The 16,669-nt window shown below is 41.3% G+C and overlaps 1 protein-coding gene across 1 annotated transcript; it reads left to right on the top strand.

Annotated features, from left to right (window-relative positions):
- Nucleotides 1-1,233: 1,233 nt before the first annotated feature.
- On the top strand, nucleotides 1,234-15,512 carry LOC142185178 (uncharacterized). Its single transcript, XM_075260456.1, has 10 exons — nucleotides 1,234-1,416; nucleotides 3,889-5,328; nucleotides 6,776-6,868; nucleotides 8,368-8,472; nucleotides 9,345-9,454; nucleotides 10,273-10,467; nucleotides 12,356-12,518; nucleotides 12,853-13,018; nucleotides 14,899-14,993; nucleotides 15,389-15,512. Exons 1-10 carry the CDS (start codon nucleotides 1,269-1,271, stop codon nucleotides 15,481-15,483), a joined length of 2,610 nt encoding a protein of 869 aa, XP_075116557.1. The 5' UTR covers nucleotides 1,234-1,268; the 3' UTR covers nucleotides 15,484-15,512.
- The last annotated feature ends 1,157 nt before the right edge of the window (nucleotides 15,513-16,669 follow it).

Genomic DNA, 16,669 nt, shown 5'->3' with positions numbered 1-16,669 from the left:
ATAGATAGTTTCACCTTGCAGGTGCTAAATCAAGTTTAGTCCACAATAGCTACAATAGTTGTGAGACCATATATGCCATTATATGTCAAACACTTGCCAGGTGTATTGGGTTCCTGATATGTATGATGGTCTGACTCTTTGCCCTTCTTACATTTTTGGACATTTTTCTAATGGTCTTTGCGTCCTGCTAACTTTAGCCAATGATTTTTTTTAATCCAATTTTACATCAGCATTTTGAACAACATTATCATCCTTGTGCCTATATACTTTATATACTGTTTCCTCCAGGTTTCCTATTGTCTTTGTCTTTTCTTTGTTTTATTAATGATTTAATAACATCTCGATTTTTCTTGGATATGTTTGTTGAATGCATATCATGTAGACCAGCGTATAGCAATATTTATGATGGTTTCCTGCAGCAATACATTTGGATTTACAGTCTCCATTAAGGCAGAACATAAATGAAGAACATATTGATGTCTCTTGAATAAGAGTAGTACATTAGTAGTGTTTTATATTGTAGTATGTTACAATGTATTATGGGATTAAAACAGTGTAGCAATCTACTATTCCCGACATGGTTATTGGTTGAAGAAATCACATTTACTGGAAGTCACAAAATAACAGGTTGATTGGTTAATGTGTCCTAAGAATGTCTGTGGTATCTGTGGTGGATTAACTTGTATAATTTATAACATTTCTTTTGGCCAGGAGCCCTTTCAGGTCCTATGACATGTGACCCGAATTATATGCAGTTAGGATATGGATGGCAGTCTCTAAATGGTAACACAGGCTATATGCAGGCTGCAGAATGTCTTGCAGAGAATCAGATCTCCTTGAATTACAAAGGTTGCAAAAGTCACACTGGAAACCTGCAGCATTGGTTGATATGCTATGGGTTATGCTGAAGTATTTAGTTTAAATTTTATCCACTCTTGCTCCTGGCAATCATTTTGCATGTGGCCGCAATTTTTCCATCCCATGGGGCCCCGGCCTTATGCTGGGGTTCCCAGTGATCATGGGAATGGGGACCTGTAAGTGCTTGACATGAATGGAGCAGTGGTGTGCATGCTCAGCTGCTAGTCCCTTCTATAAGATAAAATCCTATAGAGCTTTCCAATGTTTCTGGTTTAGAGGAATAAACACTATATGTTCTTTTTATCTTTAGGCTGCTTCTTTTGAAAAATTGTACACTTACTTGAGGAATAGAAATCTTGAACAGGCACGCAGACTTTTTCACTGAGAAGTTCCCATAAAGGATACCAGGAATGGAGGGCTTTCCTGCGGTGTTCTACAGCGAGCCGGCAGTTCTGGGGCTCCTCGCCAATGCTATTAGTGCATTCCTTGTTTGCATGCAAAACTTTTCCTTGTTTAACACTTCTATTAGTCCAGGAGGAGTGGAAAACATTCTTGCAGGTAAGAATATCACTCTGTATACATGGTTCGCTGAAGAACCTTTTGTCTGTTATTTACTTAAGTTGTTACATTGTAAATAGTCTCTTTACATTATATGCCCTATGAATCATGGTATTACCTTTACCATCTATTATAACTCAGCCAGTAGCTACAGGTCTGATTTACTCATATCGAGGGCCATTTCCAGAAAATAGCTATTTACAAACTTTAGATTGAATCACAAAAATCTACCAGTCATTATGGTATTGCCTTATCACAGGCACAGGAGGTATATGTAAGGATATGACTACTAGAACCACCACAAATCACTGGTACAGACTAGTAGTAGTGCAATGCCACTTCATCTACCATTGATGTCACTTCATCTACCATTGATGTCACTTCATCTACCATTGATGTCACTTCATCTACCATTGATGCCACTCATCTACCATTCATGCCACTCATCTACCATTCATGCCACTCATTGATTCTCAAGTCATTGATTGTAATAGTCACTCAAATCTTAGACTCCTATGGACTGGACATTGATGGCATACCCAGGATTTTCCAGAGAGGGTCCGCAAGTGCACCCATCCTCATACATATTGAACCCCCCTTTCCCATCTCCACCTTTGCTTTCCTGAAATCCCAGTGCATAAGAGTGGCAATGCTTGTGGGAGATCAGCGCTGCTGTGGCCCTGTATACAGATTTCATGAGAGTGGCAGCAGAGATCAGGAAGGGAAGGAGCAATGGTGGTGGTGGAGGGATTAAAAGTGGAACCTCCCTTTATCCTATCAGTAGTTCTAATTCCCTGATGATCCTGCAGTGTCCAGTCATTGTCCAGTACTATGATCAGAAAACCATTGTGATCAGATTAAGCAGCCATGTTAGATTTTGTTACTGCCAACATATCATTGTAAATGAAGCTTTATTGAAATACCTGCCCACCAATGACCAATAACATGTACTAGCACAGGAGAGTGGCTGTGTGTACATTGTACATTATAAGTGTATACATTAGTAAACACGTTTCTGCTCCATTCAATGGATATCGTGCTGTCACTCCATCCACTCTTATAGTGGCAATGTCATGTGCAGGGTGCTTGAAACTTCCATTTCAGTAACTGTGAGGATCTCCAAAATGATAGATTTATGGGTTGTCCTGTGGGAAGGTGACAGATGTCAAAGTGGGAAACACCTTTAATTATTGCTGACTTCTTATTAGTGAAGGGAGTTGTCTGTAGTGTACTGAGCACAACAGGAAAAACAACTTTTAAAACACGTAGTATATCAAGACAGTCATTTTATTATAAGGAATGATAAGATATGGTAGTGTGATACATTCTAGACTACAAAGTAGGAAGACCTTCATGTATGTAGCAGGATACTGGACCTGCAATACAATATGCAGTAAAGCAGCATGGTAAGCACATGTACATGTACAATATAAGAGTTGGCCACTGTCAAAAAATGCTACTATCGTACATACAAAACTGGCTTGAGGTGCTCTGCAAAATGTTCTAAATTGTAATGTATAGTGAGTAGAGATGAGCGAACAGTAGAATGTTCGAGGTTCGATATTCGTTTCGAGTAGCCCATATTATAGTCTATGGGGGGAAAAATGCTCGTTTCAGGGGTAGGCAACATTCGATCAAATTATACTTACCAAGTCCACGAGTGAGGGTCAGGCTGGATCCTCCGAGAAGTCTTCTCCGTGCAGCGTCCCCGCGGCGTCTTCCGGCTCTTTATTCACTCTGCCAGGCATCGGGCCTGGGCAGAGCCAACTGCGCATGCCCGCACTACAAGCGGGTGTGCGCGGTCGGCTCTACGCAGGCCCGATGCCTGGCAGAGTAAATTCAGAGCCGGAAGACGCTGCGGGGAAGCTGCACGGAGAAGACTTCTAAAGGTAGGAGAAGAACCAGCGTTGATTGGTCGACTGTATAGCATTCAGCCAATCAATGCTGGTTCTGCATCGAACTTTTCCATTCGAATAGCGAGTGGTACTCGATCGAGTACGAGTATTTTGATTACCGTAGTATTCGATCGAATACCTACTCAATTGAATACTACTCGCTCATCTCTAATAGTGAGTATTAAAGGGGTTGCCCAGTTTCAGACAGACTTGGTAAACACTTGACACTCAATATGTATGTCGGTCAACTAGGCAGTGTTCGGCATGAGCAGGAAACAGGCCGTGATTCAGAGATTCAATCAGAGGCAGTCGGTGTCAAAGATCAGAATCGCACACCTTACCAGGGCCTGCCTCATATTCCCACATGACAGTACAGAACCTAAATAGCATATCAGTCACCAATAGTAACTGAACTCATTGCTCAGGTATGGTGGGATCTAGAGACAAAACGCCAGCTGTGCCGGAATCAGTGGCATGATTTAGTGCCCATTGACATCACAAACTACATTTAGACTATAGTATGAACATAGTGTCCAGTGTAATATCAAATGTAATTTTTGTGAATTAAACATTACAGGTATCCATCTGATTCTGATTGGAGGTATAAGTCAACTCATTGCTGGATTCTTGGCTTTTCGGAAGTACGATCATCTAGGTGGCACCGCTTTCATTGCCTTTTCGTCCTTGTGGAGCAGCTATGGTGCCACGCGAATCATTGTGGGCTCAGATACAGGACTCCAAAACAGTTCATCATCAGCATTCAATCTCACCCACATTCCCATCAATGAAGGGGCAGTGGCTGGACTGGTCGCCTACATTTCCATTGCCTTCATCCTAGCATTCTGCTCCGCAACAGTCAACTACATTATGCCCTTTGTATTTGGGGCTATATTTATAACATTAATATTTGAGGCAGTGGGGCTATTTGGTCGTTGGGCCTTAGTGGTATCTGGGGTTATGGAGCTGGTAATAGTGTTATGTGGACTATATGGAGCCGGGGCCTTACTACTGAAAGGTATTACCCAGAGATATGTACTTCCGGGATTTGGAAATTCTCTGTTCAATGTTCTACTTCTCGGTTCTGCCAATCGCAACTCTTCTAAAACTGTTGGGGAAGAAAAGAAAAAAAATACCAAATATGCAGAGCCCATGGCACTAGGCTACCTGTGTGACACCATCTCTGCTTTCATCATGGCCTTCTACTGCTTTGGATACATTAAGAACTTTTATGTAGGTTGTATCTGGATCAGCATCAATGTTCTGTCCCAAGTATGCTCCAGTTATTACAGTTACCTACGAGATGATGTCTTTCATGCAACTAAATTTGCTCTTCACGGGACTTTCTGGTTGGTTAAGGCTTGGGAAGAGTTCACAATTTCAGTCGTTCTCAAATCTGAGAATATCTCCAATAACAGAGAGTCCATGGTCGGTGACTGGTTCTTTTTGGCTGTTGCGTGCTTGTTTTGCTTTTTCTCATTACATAAGGACCTATTAGAATTGATACATAATATGGCATTCGTTCTCTTAACTGTGTCAACAATCCAGCAGATCCCAAGCAAAGCCGGATACATCTTTTTTGGAGTGACTTGCAGCATATATACCGCAGTTTCCCTTTACACTACATTTGCCAGCCTTGTTAACTCCATTGCAGAGAAAGTGTTAATACCCATTGGTAACATAGTGATCTCCAAGGCCAAGTTTCAAGATGTCCTTCTTTGGGGTAGGAAATGCCTTAAGAAGCAAGGAGAAGAACTGGACATTAAGGAGAATCTCAGCTCTCGTCCTTCAGACCCCCTGTTTTATATCTGCAATGGATTGGCCGCTCTTGCCGCTATTCAGAGCTCATTAGACAATACAACAGAGGCACATCTGTCCATTCCTTGGGTGCTCATACCTGGTGCTATTATGCAGCTCTATGTCTGTAGAATTGATATTCAAGCAGGACGAAGATTTGGTTCAGTTCTGCCATTTTGCTTCTCTGCTGTCTGGGCTACTTGGGTATGGCTACGTTTTGCAGGTATGTAATATACACTGTTGCTTTTAGTCTATATAGTACTGTATTGATATGTATATACATACGGGCCTATCCTTAATTTGAGTTTGGTTAAACACTCCAATTTCTCATTATATCAATTTAATACAAGATCATAACATCCTAGCTAAGCCCTTCACAGGCCAAAAGTCTCTGCACAAACACTGGGTACACACATTGGATATTACTCTATAACAGATTATTGTGAAATGGGGGTCTTCATAAGCTGATCAACGTTTGTAATGGATGTTGGGATAGAACACATCTGTAATACATTACATAACCTTAATGTAATTGAAACTTCTAGTGATGAGTCAACCACCCAAATTTGACCAGAAAAAATGGTATTTTATAGGGCCGGTCCTTTCACAGAAAAAATTATACAGAAGGTAGGCTAAGGTGTTACAAGGAGTCATTATGCATCTACAAGACTCCAAAATCATGTCTTTTAGGCTTGGTATCACATCAGCATATTACATAAGAACCAAGCCTAGACTAGGCGTAGTAAAAGAGCCCACACACATAACCAAAGTATAATGGGTGGAAGAAAATTGTCATGGAAAAAAATCTGGTCTTTAGTAGAGATGAGCGAACAGTAAAATGTTCGAGATTCGATATTTGTTTCGAGTAGCCCCTCAATATTCGACTACTCGAATCGAATATCAAACCCTATTATAGTCTATGGGGGTAAAATGCTTGTTTCAGGGGTAGGCAACATTTGATCAAATTACACTTACCAAGTCCACGAGTGAGGGTTGGGCTGGATCCTCCGAGAAGTCTTCTCCGTACAGTGTCCCCGCGGCATCTTCCGGCTCTGAATTCACTCTGCCAGGCACTACAAGCGGACATGCGCAGTCAGCTCTGCCCAGGCCCGATGCCTGGCAGAGTGAATTCAGAGCTGGAAGACGCCGCGGGGAAGCTGCACAGAGAAGACTTCTAGAGGTAGGAAAAGAACCAGCGTTGATTGGCCAACTGTATAGCATTCGGCCAATCAATGCTGGTTCTGCATCAAACTTTTACATTCGAATAGCGAGTGGTACGCGATCGAGTACGAGTATTTCGAATACCGTAGTATTCGATTGAATACCTACTCGATCGAATACTACTCGCTCATCTCTAGTCTTTAGGAGGCCAGGTCTTTTTAAATGATGGGTCTTCTGGAGAGGTTTCACTATATATAGATACAATTGTCAGTAGATATTTCATACAGTATTGTAGAATATACAAGTGATTTATTGGGGGAAAGGGGCAGTATGCTGAACATCTTTCTTGTTTATTAGTCTTATAATTTATTAACGTTATAAAATTGTTAAATTGTGTAAAATGTTTCCTTTTTTATTTTCTGTGTAAAGAATATAGAACGTGTAAAGATCTCCTAAACAACAATGTTCTGTAGGGATGTGTAAATCTAATAAATGATGTTTCTCCTTAGGTTTTTTGCTGGGAATCTCTGCAGATGATGACGGCGGCTTCACAGCTGGTGCAGTAGCATTTATGGTAATCAACGTATTTCTTATAGCCTTCGGTGAGTAGAATTTGTATTTATTACTTACAAGCAAATTGGGAACTTGTGTAGAGATTAGCAGAAGTAAGGATGGTCTTGTACAGTGTTTGCAGCGTAACAGGAGAGCTCAGAAATAGCTATAGTGTATATCATATTAATGGCCAAAGGTGGCAAAGCACAATTCAGAGTGATTCAACAGGTTATGATAATTTTAGACTTTAAATGTAAACATAGACTGCATTTAAAGGGAACCTGCCATAAGATAAGATAAGACCTTTGGAGTGAATCTTGCAAATGCTATTTTACATAAACAGACAGAAATTCTCATAGCCACATTTGTATAAAGACTTCCCTAGGAGAGTATGAATGCCTCCTCTATATGAATGCCTATGGATATAGAATGGGATATCCCGTGGGTGTAATATATGTTACAGGATAATGATTTTATTTAATTTTCTATTCTTTCTGTGATAGATTGTCAAGTCAGCAGCTCTAATAGTGATTTACATCCTTCCTTGTGTATGTCTGCATATAGAGATGGCTGATAGATACTCATAGGACCACCCTCTTGACAACTACACTGAGAAAGAATAGAGACTTACATTAGTAAAATAGAGGTTATACTAAATCTTTTCCCATATTGATCTGCTCACATCGGACTATATTTTTAGGGTGATAAAAGTATTGGCATTCAATTAATTGGGGAAGTATTTAAAAGAATTGTACTGTCTTTTCATGTCGATGATCTATCTTTGGAGACGTCATCCATATCAGATTGGTTGGGGCCCCACATATAGTGTACAGAGCCAGAAGCAGCTGGATCCATCTACTATACAGTGGTTGTGCAGATGAACTCTAGTAACCCAGAATGACCAGTAGACATTGGATAGAAGTATCTGCCTCTGCTTCCATTTATTATCAAAATGCCAAAAACCCTTTTTAATTGATCCAATGTAATTATTTGCCCATAATCATTGTGAAGTATGAGTTAATTCTTATATTACATACTATAGAAGTATTGTTGGATGAACATGCAATGCATACTGAATATATAGGAGACCATGTGGGTGTGAGAACATCCGTGTTGCTTTATCCAATGTATCTCTATAATTATTCAATAAATGCAGAATATCTATCTATCTATCATATTCACTGGAAGAAACCATCATTTTTTTTTTTCTTTTTATGTAGATTGTGAGCCCTACATAGAGCTCACAATGTACATTTTTCCCTATCAGTATGTCTTTTTTTGGAATATGGGATGGAAATCCATGCAAACACGGGGAAAACATACAAACTACTTGCAGAAGGTTTTTTGCCCTTGGCAGGATTTGAACACCAGGACCCAGTGCTGCAAGGCTGCAGTGCTAACCACTGAGCCACCGTGTGGCCCCAAAGAAACCATCATTTGATGGCTCCAATTACTAAAGAACCGCAGTAACCTTGGTTTGACAGCACACAATGATGATGATAGATTGTACACCACATTCTTATAATATCTATTGTTGTCTTTCTTCCAGCTACACACGCTAACGCTGTTCTTCTACTTATCACTCTCGGAATGGAGGTCGTGATTGTCAGCTTCCTTCTCTTCACGTTGGAAAAGCTTCCGCTGCAATTTGAAAGTAAGTCTTATAAATCTAAGTACTGATGAAGGACATCAATGAGTATAATAAATATTGCATAGCGAACATAAATCATTTCATATAGCATATTACTTACAAAGATCATTATATTAAGCATACATAAAAATAACAATATAACCTATATGCATCTAATAAATCCCTTTCAGTTCTAGCATTAATGCTTGAATGATTCTCACTGGTCTTTGATGATATTCCTTCGGAGGTGATCATTACAATCTCTAGTCCCGACAGTGTTTTGGAAACATATTGCAGTGCTTTTCACTGAAAGGTTTTTTTTTTGTAGATTGTGAGCCCCATATACGTCTCACAATCTACATTTTTTCCCTATCAATGTCTTTGGAGTATGGGAGGAAATCCACACAAACACGGAGAGAACATACAAGCTTGTTGCAGATGTTGTCCTTGGTGGGATTCAAACCCAGGACTCCAGTTCTGCAAGGCTTCAGTGCTAACCCCTGAGCCACTGTGTTGCCCCCTTTTCAACGAAAGTCTGTAGAGTTTTCCTCTGCGGACTTTCTGCTTCAGTTATACCTATAGGAAACCCCCCGCCGTTTCTGTAGGTATAATTGAATTGCTGCAATTTCCAAATATGCAATGGTAAATTGCAGCATTTCCGCTTTGCGTATTTTTCTGTAATGTGTGGATGTGCTAGAGCCTGATCCACTTTGCAGAGACTGTAAAAAACCGCATGGGGCCCTGGGCCTTAATCTATTTATTTTAATTTATTTAATATATAATTTATTTATACTGACTCTTAGACTTCCATTTTTGAAATGCTAATGTTAAGATACTATAGTGAAATATTAATCCACACAACTAAATGCCTTTCTTTTGCACTTCTTCCCCTATAGTAACCGTGTTATCCATCTTTAGCATCGTTTGCCTCTATGGTTTTTTGGCTTCTATGATAAACTGCTTGTTCAACAAAGAACTGATCCCACTGGGACCTCCAATGTTCAAGGTAAACCCTGACCATTATTAACGTGATCAAGTTCTGATGTAAAATACTGTATGTTCATCAATATGTGCCACCAGACCTCTCAGGCCAGTCCTATGGAATGGATAGCCCCTGACGTCTTATCCACACCGAATGTTGTATCAAGAGGGTTAAAAGAATTCACAATTGGTTTCTAGATCAGAAATGTATACATCAAAATCCTAATGTATGTAACCATAGCTTTGTGATAAAGATACATAATACAATATCCATAGAATTCCATGTACCCATACTGTACATAAGTCACCATGCAGATACATACACCTGTAATGTATTACAGCGCCATAATAGGTACTAGTGTTATTCTTGTACTACACATAGGATTAAAGGGGTATTTTGGCATTCAAATGAGAAATCTAAAGTAGGGTCATCACACACATATCAACAGTCTAACACTAATACTACAAACTTGTCTAACTACCAATTGTGCTATACTGTAGTCCTCAGGGCAACAAGTGTGGGTTTGGCCTCAGCAGTAGCCCCTGTAGGTACTGTAGCAGGTTGCAGTTCCAACCTACTTAAGATAAATATAATATTAATATAATATAAGGGTTGGTTTCGCACCTTACATAGACATGTAAACAAATCCCTGCACTAAAATCCAAACCTTAGTAGGTGGATGGAAGGGAGCCCAGCTGAGTATGGATTGTTTTGTTCTTATTGCTCTTTACTAGTATACGAGAACTTATTTTTCAGACCTTATTAACAGATCATTGTATATGGACAATATGTAACATTTATATCAGAACCATTTTTAGCTTTGTAAATTAATGTTGTCACAGAAACTAGAACCAGAGAAGAAGGAAGACGTTTCCAGCTCCTGCCTCCTCACTCAGTCTCGTCGTACAAGTAGCCTGAGAACTATAGCAAAGATATTGGAGGGTGGTGGAGTATGTGGCATCCCAACAGACACGGTGTACGCACTCGCTGCTTCATGCAAACATCCAGATGCCATAAAGAGGATTTACGCTATAAAGGTAAGAGCAATATAGGCCTATAGGATTACTAGAGCTGTATCTAGGTAATGTTTCTTCACCAAAGACATAGACTCAGAGCTCCCGCCCATGTTTGTACCAGGGGTCCTCAAACTTTTTACACAGAGGGCCAGTTCACTGTCCCTCAGACCATTGGAGGGTCAAAATATAGTTTCAAAAAAATTTAAGATTATACAGTAGCTCCCCCCACAGTATTATATGCTCCACAGTAGCTCCCCCACAGTATAATATGCTCCACAGTACAGCTGGATCAAGTTACAGCAGCCCGTAAGAAGTTCTTGCTGCTGTAACTTTTAAAGGAGCACAGGCAGTGGAGGAAAAAAGGCTGCATTTACAAGCACCCTTATCTTGTACCCCCTCCACATCTCTAACTGGTCCAAAATTTTCTCTTGAGCCCATAGGACTCTAGTTAAAAACCACTACAAATGGCTCCCTGAAGAGCATGTTATAGTCCCAACAGAGCACAATATCAAGTTCCACAGTACACCACGTTAGTTCCTGACTGGCGTAGATTTCAATTCTAGTGCATCAAATTACATCTGAAATATTAGGAGACTAGAATAGGATGGGTTAAGACTGGTATACAGAGCACCAGTCTACAGTGTAGATATTTGAGGTTGCCATCAGTGTATCTGATATCTGATAAGAAACAGAAGCAGGGCGGTTCTGAACAGACCGAAGCTGAGTAATAACACGATGAACAATATTTTACAAGGGTAGCAAGCAAATAAAACTGATTGCGGTGCTATAAATAGTGCAATACTATCACTCTGAGAACAGGTGGGGACATGCATGAGGCGCGTGGGGAAGAACCTTGCTTGGTTTGTCTCTATTTTGTTATCTTAAGAGGAGACACCTTATTTGAGGAGTGACGGATTCATGAGATCAGATTATGGTTCCAGCAGTAATACAAAATCTAAATCTGTGTTAGCTGTTACGTACAATGCTGCAAAAAGTATTAGAATTATACTTTACTAGCTATAACTCGCGACTTTGTCCGCTGTCCCCTCACCCATGCGTGAATAACCTACAGCGCCGCCCGTGGCCCTCCACGGCCCTTTCCTTGCGGCCGGCAGGGGGCCCCTCCCACAGCATCGTGGGCCGTGACCCCACGGCCCCGCTGCTGCACCTCCAGCCCTCCCTTTTTCCTCACCCGCGCCCCCGGCTCTCCCCTTACCCCCCACCGGCATGGGTAGTTTACACTTTGGGGGGAAGGGGCCACCAATACAGACCCGGCATCCGCTGTAATAGAAAGGTGGATGGCGGGGAGGGTTAGATGGCGGCACAGGTACCGGGGCCTGCGACGTGGCTATGCTCCTGCCCCGCAGGAAGCCAGCAGCGGCAGGAGCGATGCTGCTATTCCGGGAAGGGGGGGGTGGAGGAGTGGAATAACAGCATCACTCCTGCATCTAACCCTCCCCGGCATCCGCCTTTCTATTACAGCGGACGCGAGGTCTGTATTGGCGGCCACATTCGTATGTGAAAAACGTATGTGCGCTATTGTGACAAAAAGCAACCTATTGCGCAATCCAGTGTAGTAACTATGTTTGTGGAAACTTTGAGCCAAATCGGTGGAGCGGGTTTTGCGTGATTGAGGAACAAATATCCAAACACACAAACCCACAAACATCCAAACTCACAAACTTTCACCTTTATAATATTAATAGGATTCTCAGTTTTGGATGATTTATCCAAGGCATTTCCACTATGCCATACAGATACTCTGCAAGCAATATCTGCAAACAATATACAAGTCGATAAGACAAGGGTTTTTCCATAAGTGTCAACTCTTTCATAATGTAACATATTGATATGGCCTCATACATAACGTTTCTTTCACTGTTAATGATATATGATGTGTCTACTACAGGAACGACCTTCAGAGAAACCCATCTGTATATGTATTTCTAACCTGGAACAGTTGAGGGTAGTAAATCCTCCATTCAGTCCACTGTTATGGAGATTCATGGGCTTAGTATATCCTGGAGGAATAAGCTGCATTGTAAAGAAAGGTGAATGGCTAAAACGACTGGGTAAGTGATATATATATAGTACGTGTATTTTGTTCATACAAGCTCTAAATAAAAATTCCTGCAGTGAACTCTAAGCCGACATCTTCCCTGTGTTGCCTCCATGTGCCGAGCATTGTCTTATATTTACCCTATTTACCTCACCCTACGTTGCTTTATATTTGCTTAGCATACTATGTGCCTTTTTATATTCCTGTCTAAACTGTAAAATTCTGCATTAATAATTGAACAGTCTCATTTTCCATTAATATGTGAGTTTAAAGGAACAACCTGAACTTGTGAAATCTATTGAGTAAAACTTTTACAGAGCCTTTTCTTGGCTTTCTGTCTGTTCCAGGTGTGGGCCTTGCTTATGACTATGTTGGAACTGCAGACTCCATAATGATCAGAGTTCCAGATCATTCAGTCACAGCTCATCTTACTGACATGACAGGACCCTTAGCAATTACATCCGCCAACCCCAGTGGAGAAAGTGACAGCACTCACCACGATCATGTCACAAGGTAAGTACTAGGTGCAGTAGCCTATGGACATAGCTATAGAGCAGTGCCGGGCAATTAATTTTCCCATGGGGTCACATGAGAAATTGAAATGGTTCTAGAGGGCTATGCATGCCGTGGAAAATTTAACTCCACCCACTTCTATGTTGACTCCGCCCCTTGTCATCTATTTTGCCATGTGCCGCCACACAGTATAATGCTCCTACAGTCACTCTAATTTTATATACCCTCACATTATAATATTCCCCTACATTTGCCCCACAGTAGTAAGTCCCTCTCCTGGCAGAAAATAGAGGGGACATTAAATCAGGGCAGCTGGAAGGGGGACAATAAATTATGGGGCATATAAAACATGAAACTTTGGGGGTAGTTAGAGGAGGACATTAAACTGGGGGCAACTAGAGGCCGACATGTCCCTCTCTTTAGCTACCCCCCACGATTTAATGTCCTCCTCCAGTTGCCCCCCCCTTTAATATCACCCTCCATCTGCCTTCCTCAGTTTAATGTCCACGATCTGTCCCCAGTTTAATTTCCCCCTCCATCTGTTCCCATTTTAATGTCCCTTTTATCTGCCACCAAATTAATGTCCCCTCCATCTGTCCCCAGATTAATGTCCCCCTCCATCAGCCACGATCTAAATGCACCCCCTTCATCTGCTACCCACCAATTTAATGTCCCCTTTCATCTGTTACCAATTTAATGCCCCCTTCATCTGCCCCCAGTTTAATTGCCTCCCCTCCATCTACCACTGGTGTAATGTTCCCCTTTATCTGCCACCGGGTTAATGTCCCCCTTTATCTGCCCCGAATATAATTGCCCCTTCCTCTGCCTTCAGTTTAATTGCCCCCTTCATCTGCCTTCAGTTTAACTGCCCCTGACATCTGCCCCCAGTTCTCCCCTCTTGCTCACACATACTGTCTCTTCTCTCCTCCTTACCTTCCATCAGTCTCCGTTCTCGGCAGCTTGCTATTTCTGTGTACAGCCCACTAAAGAGTCTGATCAAATGGTTATGACGTCATCAAAGGTCCTTTAGCTCACTAGGATTTAGCATTTACCTTTAACCTACCATTTAGCCTTTACCCTATGTGGGCCGGTCAGAGATAGTTAGAGGACTGGATGTGGCTTGCAGGCCATACAATGTCCAGGCCTGCTATAGAGGGTGCAGAGTTAGCAATCACTACTAGACCTAGAGCCTCAGGGGCCCAAAGGCCTCTCTACAACATAAGAAGACACCGGTATGATAGACAGTATGTGATAAGTGTGGACCCCAGAACATATTTTGCAGTGTAAGGCTGCATTCACACTGAGTTACGTTGGCGTTTTTTGTGCTGTTTTTGTGCTGATTTTGCACATAACGCCGCGTATACGCCGCGTTTGCGCCGGTCAACGCGACCGCAAAATAGCGCGGCGCAAACACGGCGTATACGCGGCGTTATGTGCAAAATCAGCACAAAAACAGCACAAAAAACGCCAACGTAACTCAGTGTGAATGCAGCCTAAATGTGAATGGAGAGCAGTGTTTACTTCTATGAGATTCAGGGAAATCACCATTACAGAAGATCCATAGACGTGAATAGGGCAGCGGCTGAGCATGTGTACCACTGCTATATCACTGGGGGTCCCTGCAGCCATGTTCTGTGCTCTCTACATAGTGGAAAACACAACCCCTTGTGCATCTGTTCTATATCCAGAGTCAAACAGAAAAGCATTGCATGCAGTTTTTAGAATATACTTGCCATGATTTTTGGCTTATTTTATTGTTTTATCAGTAGAAATATATTCTCATACTTATTGTGCATCATATTTCAATTTCAATGTAGAGAACTGTCTGTTTCCTATTCACATGACGTTACAACATTGCCATGTATTTGACTCTTCCACAGCCGTCTGAGCCACAAGTTGGATGCTGTTCTGTGTGATGGTTACTCCAATGAGCTGGTGGGATCAACTGTTGTAATCTGCACCAAGATAGATGAAGGTATTTTACAAAATATATAAAAGCACTTGTGTTTCATTACTAGATGAAACGTAACTAGGACAAGGAGTGGAAATTTCGAGTATTTTGTACCAATACTTGTGAAGCCTTTGGAGGATCTGACATTATACTAGAACATAATTATAAAAATGGCTTCTCAAGGAAGTAGGGAATCTATTGGACTATGTGAAGGTGTGATGGTACTCAGGATCATCTTCCCTACAATGTATTGTGCCTGGTTTGACTCTAAGCTTCTGAGTGACAAACCCATCTAGATTCCCCGGCATATATTGAATTCTCCTTCCCCAACCCTCACATACCTTCCCCCATAGCTTTCTACAGTGTGCTTATATTTCTTGAGCATTATTACTTACTACTTAATATTGCTCTCTTTTCAGGCTCCATTACAATTTTACGGGAGGGCTGTGTGCCGGCTACTAAAATCATGCAATTGTTTGAGCATGCTAAGAACATGGAACAAGAAGTGTTATAAGAACAAGAAGACATGTTTAGCCCACTATGATTGGAAAGTAGTCCTGCCGGTGGGACTCGTTCAAATATATATTTAATATAGTGTATACATGTATTTTCTGTACTTACTGTATTTATAGCTGTACAAATGTATAAGAACTATTATTTTTATATAACTTATTGTCAAGTATGAACAAATACAAAACTAATTCCAAAAGTTGAAATAGAGACTCATTCAACCCATATTATTTCAGCAGCAGGTGAATTCAGGATATGAAAAGCTTATGAATATTTCTTTTTATTTCCAGTCTGCTTTGCATCCTTTTCTTGTTTCCCAGAAGTTCTTCTTCAGTTTTCTACTCGCTCTTCATGTCTCACCTTCCACCAACCAGCAGCATCGCAGCTGTCTTGTCTGTTGCATTTTCTCTGCAATTCACAGTCTCTGCAATTCCTGCAAAAAACACAGTCTCTGCAATTCCTGTAGACAGATAAAAGGCAGAATAGGTGACCTGGTGCCCGTCTGGTGAATAATAGACTCCAAAGGAGTCCACCAGTTCCCGTTGCAGCTCTTACCCAGACCCCGTCCCACAAAGTGGATGGTAGCGCAGAACGTGAAAAGCAAATTAAAAAAACTGGAAATTGTAGCGCACTACTGGTAAAATGTATACCAATGATGACTGGTACCAAGAGAGGTTAAATAAACAATTTTAGGACATAAAAGGCAAAAGGCTACGCGTTTTATCACTGGGCGGGTGTCTTCATCAGGTCCATGTTGGACATTCACCATTGGCCTGATAAAGATACCCGCCCAGTGATATATGGTTCCCAGGTCCATGTTGGACATTCACCAATGGCCTGATGAAGACACCCATCCAGTGTTGAAACGCGTAGCCTTTTGCCTTTTATGTCCTTTGAAACCAATAAATTGAATTGTTTATTTAACCTCTCTTGGTACCAGTCATCTTTGGAGTATGTTTTACCAGTGGCGCTCTACAATTTCACATTTTTTTCATTTGCTTTTCACAATACCTGTAGACTTCAATTAAGTAAGCCAAGCATAAGAGTGGCTAGTTATCCCCGGCTTCTAGCAGTCACTGCAAACCATTCATTGCAAGATAGAGGTCACCGGACCTCAATCTCCCCAGACCCTCACCACTCTTACATTCTTCTAGCAGAAGATGGCTTTATGTGAAAGCTTGCACATTTTT

This window comes from Leptodactylus fuscus, chromosome 11 (assembly GCF_031893055.1).
Source record: "Leptodactylus fuscus isolate aLepFus1 chromosome 11, aLepFus1.hap2, whole genome shotgun sequence".
NCBI classification, from domain to species: Eukaryota; Metazoa; Chordata; class Amphibia; order Anura; family Leptodactylidae; genus Leptodactylus; species Leptodactylus fuscus.
Note: the sequence above shows the minus strand (reverse complement) of the source record. Positions and strands in the feature narration are given on the sequence as shown.

What these genes read in the sequence shown, in the direction of transcription:
- LOC142185178 (XM_075260456.1), top strand. Translation starts at nt 1,269, where the DNA reads ATGGAGGGCTTTCCTGCGGTGTTCTACAGCGAGCCGGCAGTTCTGGGG. An exon ending in AGAGGATTTACGCTATAAAG is followed by an intron (nt 10,468 to 12,355) that starts GTAAGAGCAATA and finishes TGTCTACTACAG; the next exon opens with GAACGACCTTCAGAGAAACC. An exon ending in TGAATGGCTAAAACGACTGG is followed by an intron (nt 12,519 to 12,852) that starts GTAAGTGATATA and finishes TGTCTGTTCCAG; the next exon opens with GTGTGGGCCTTGCTTATGAC.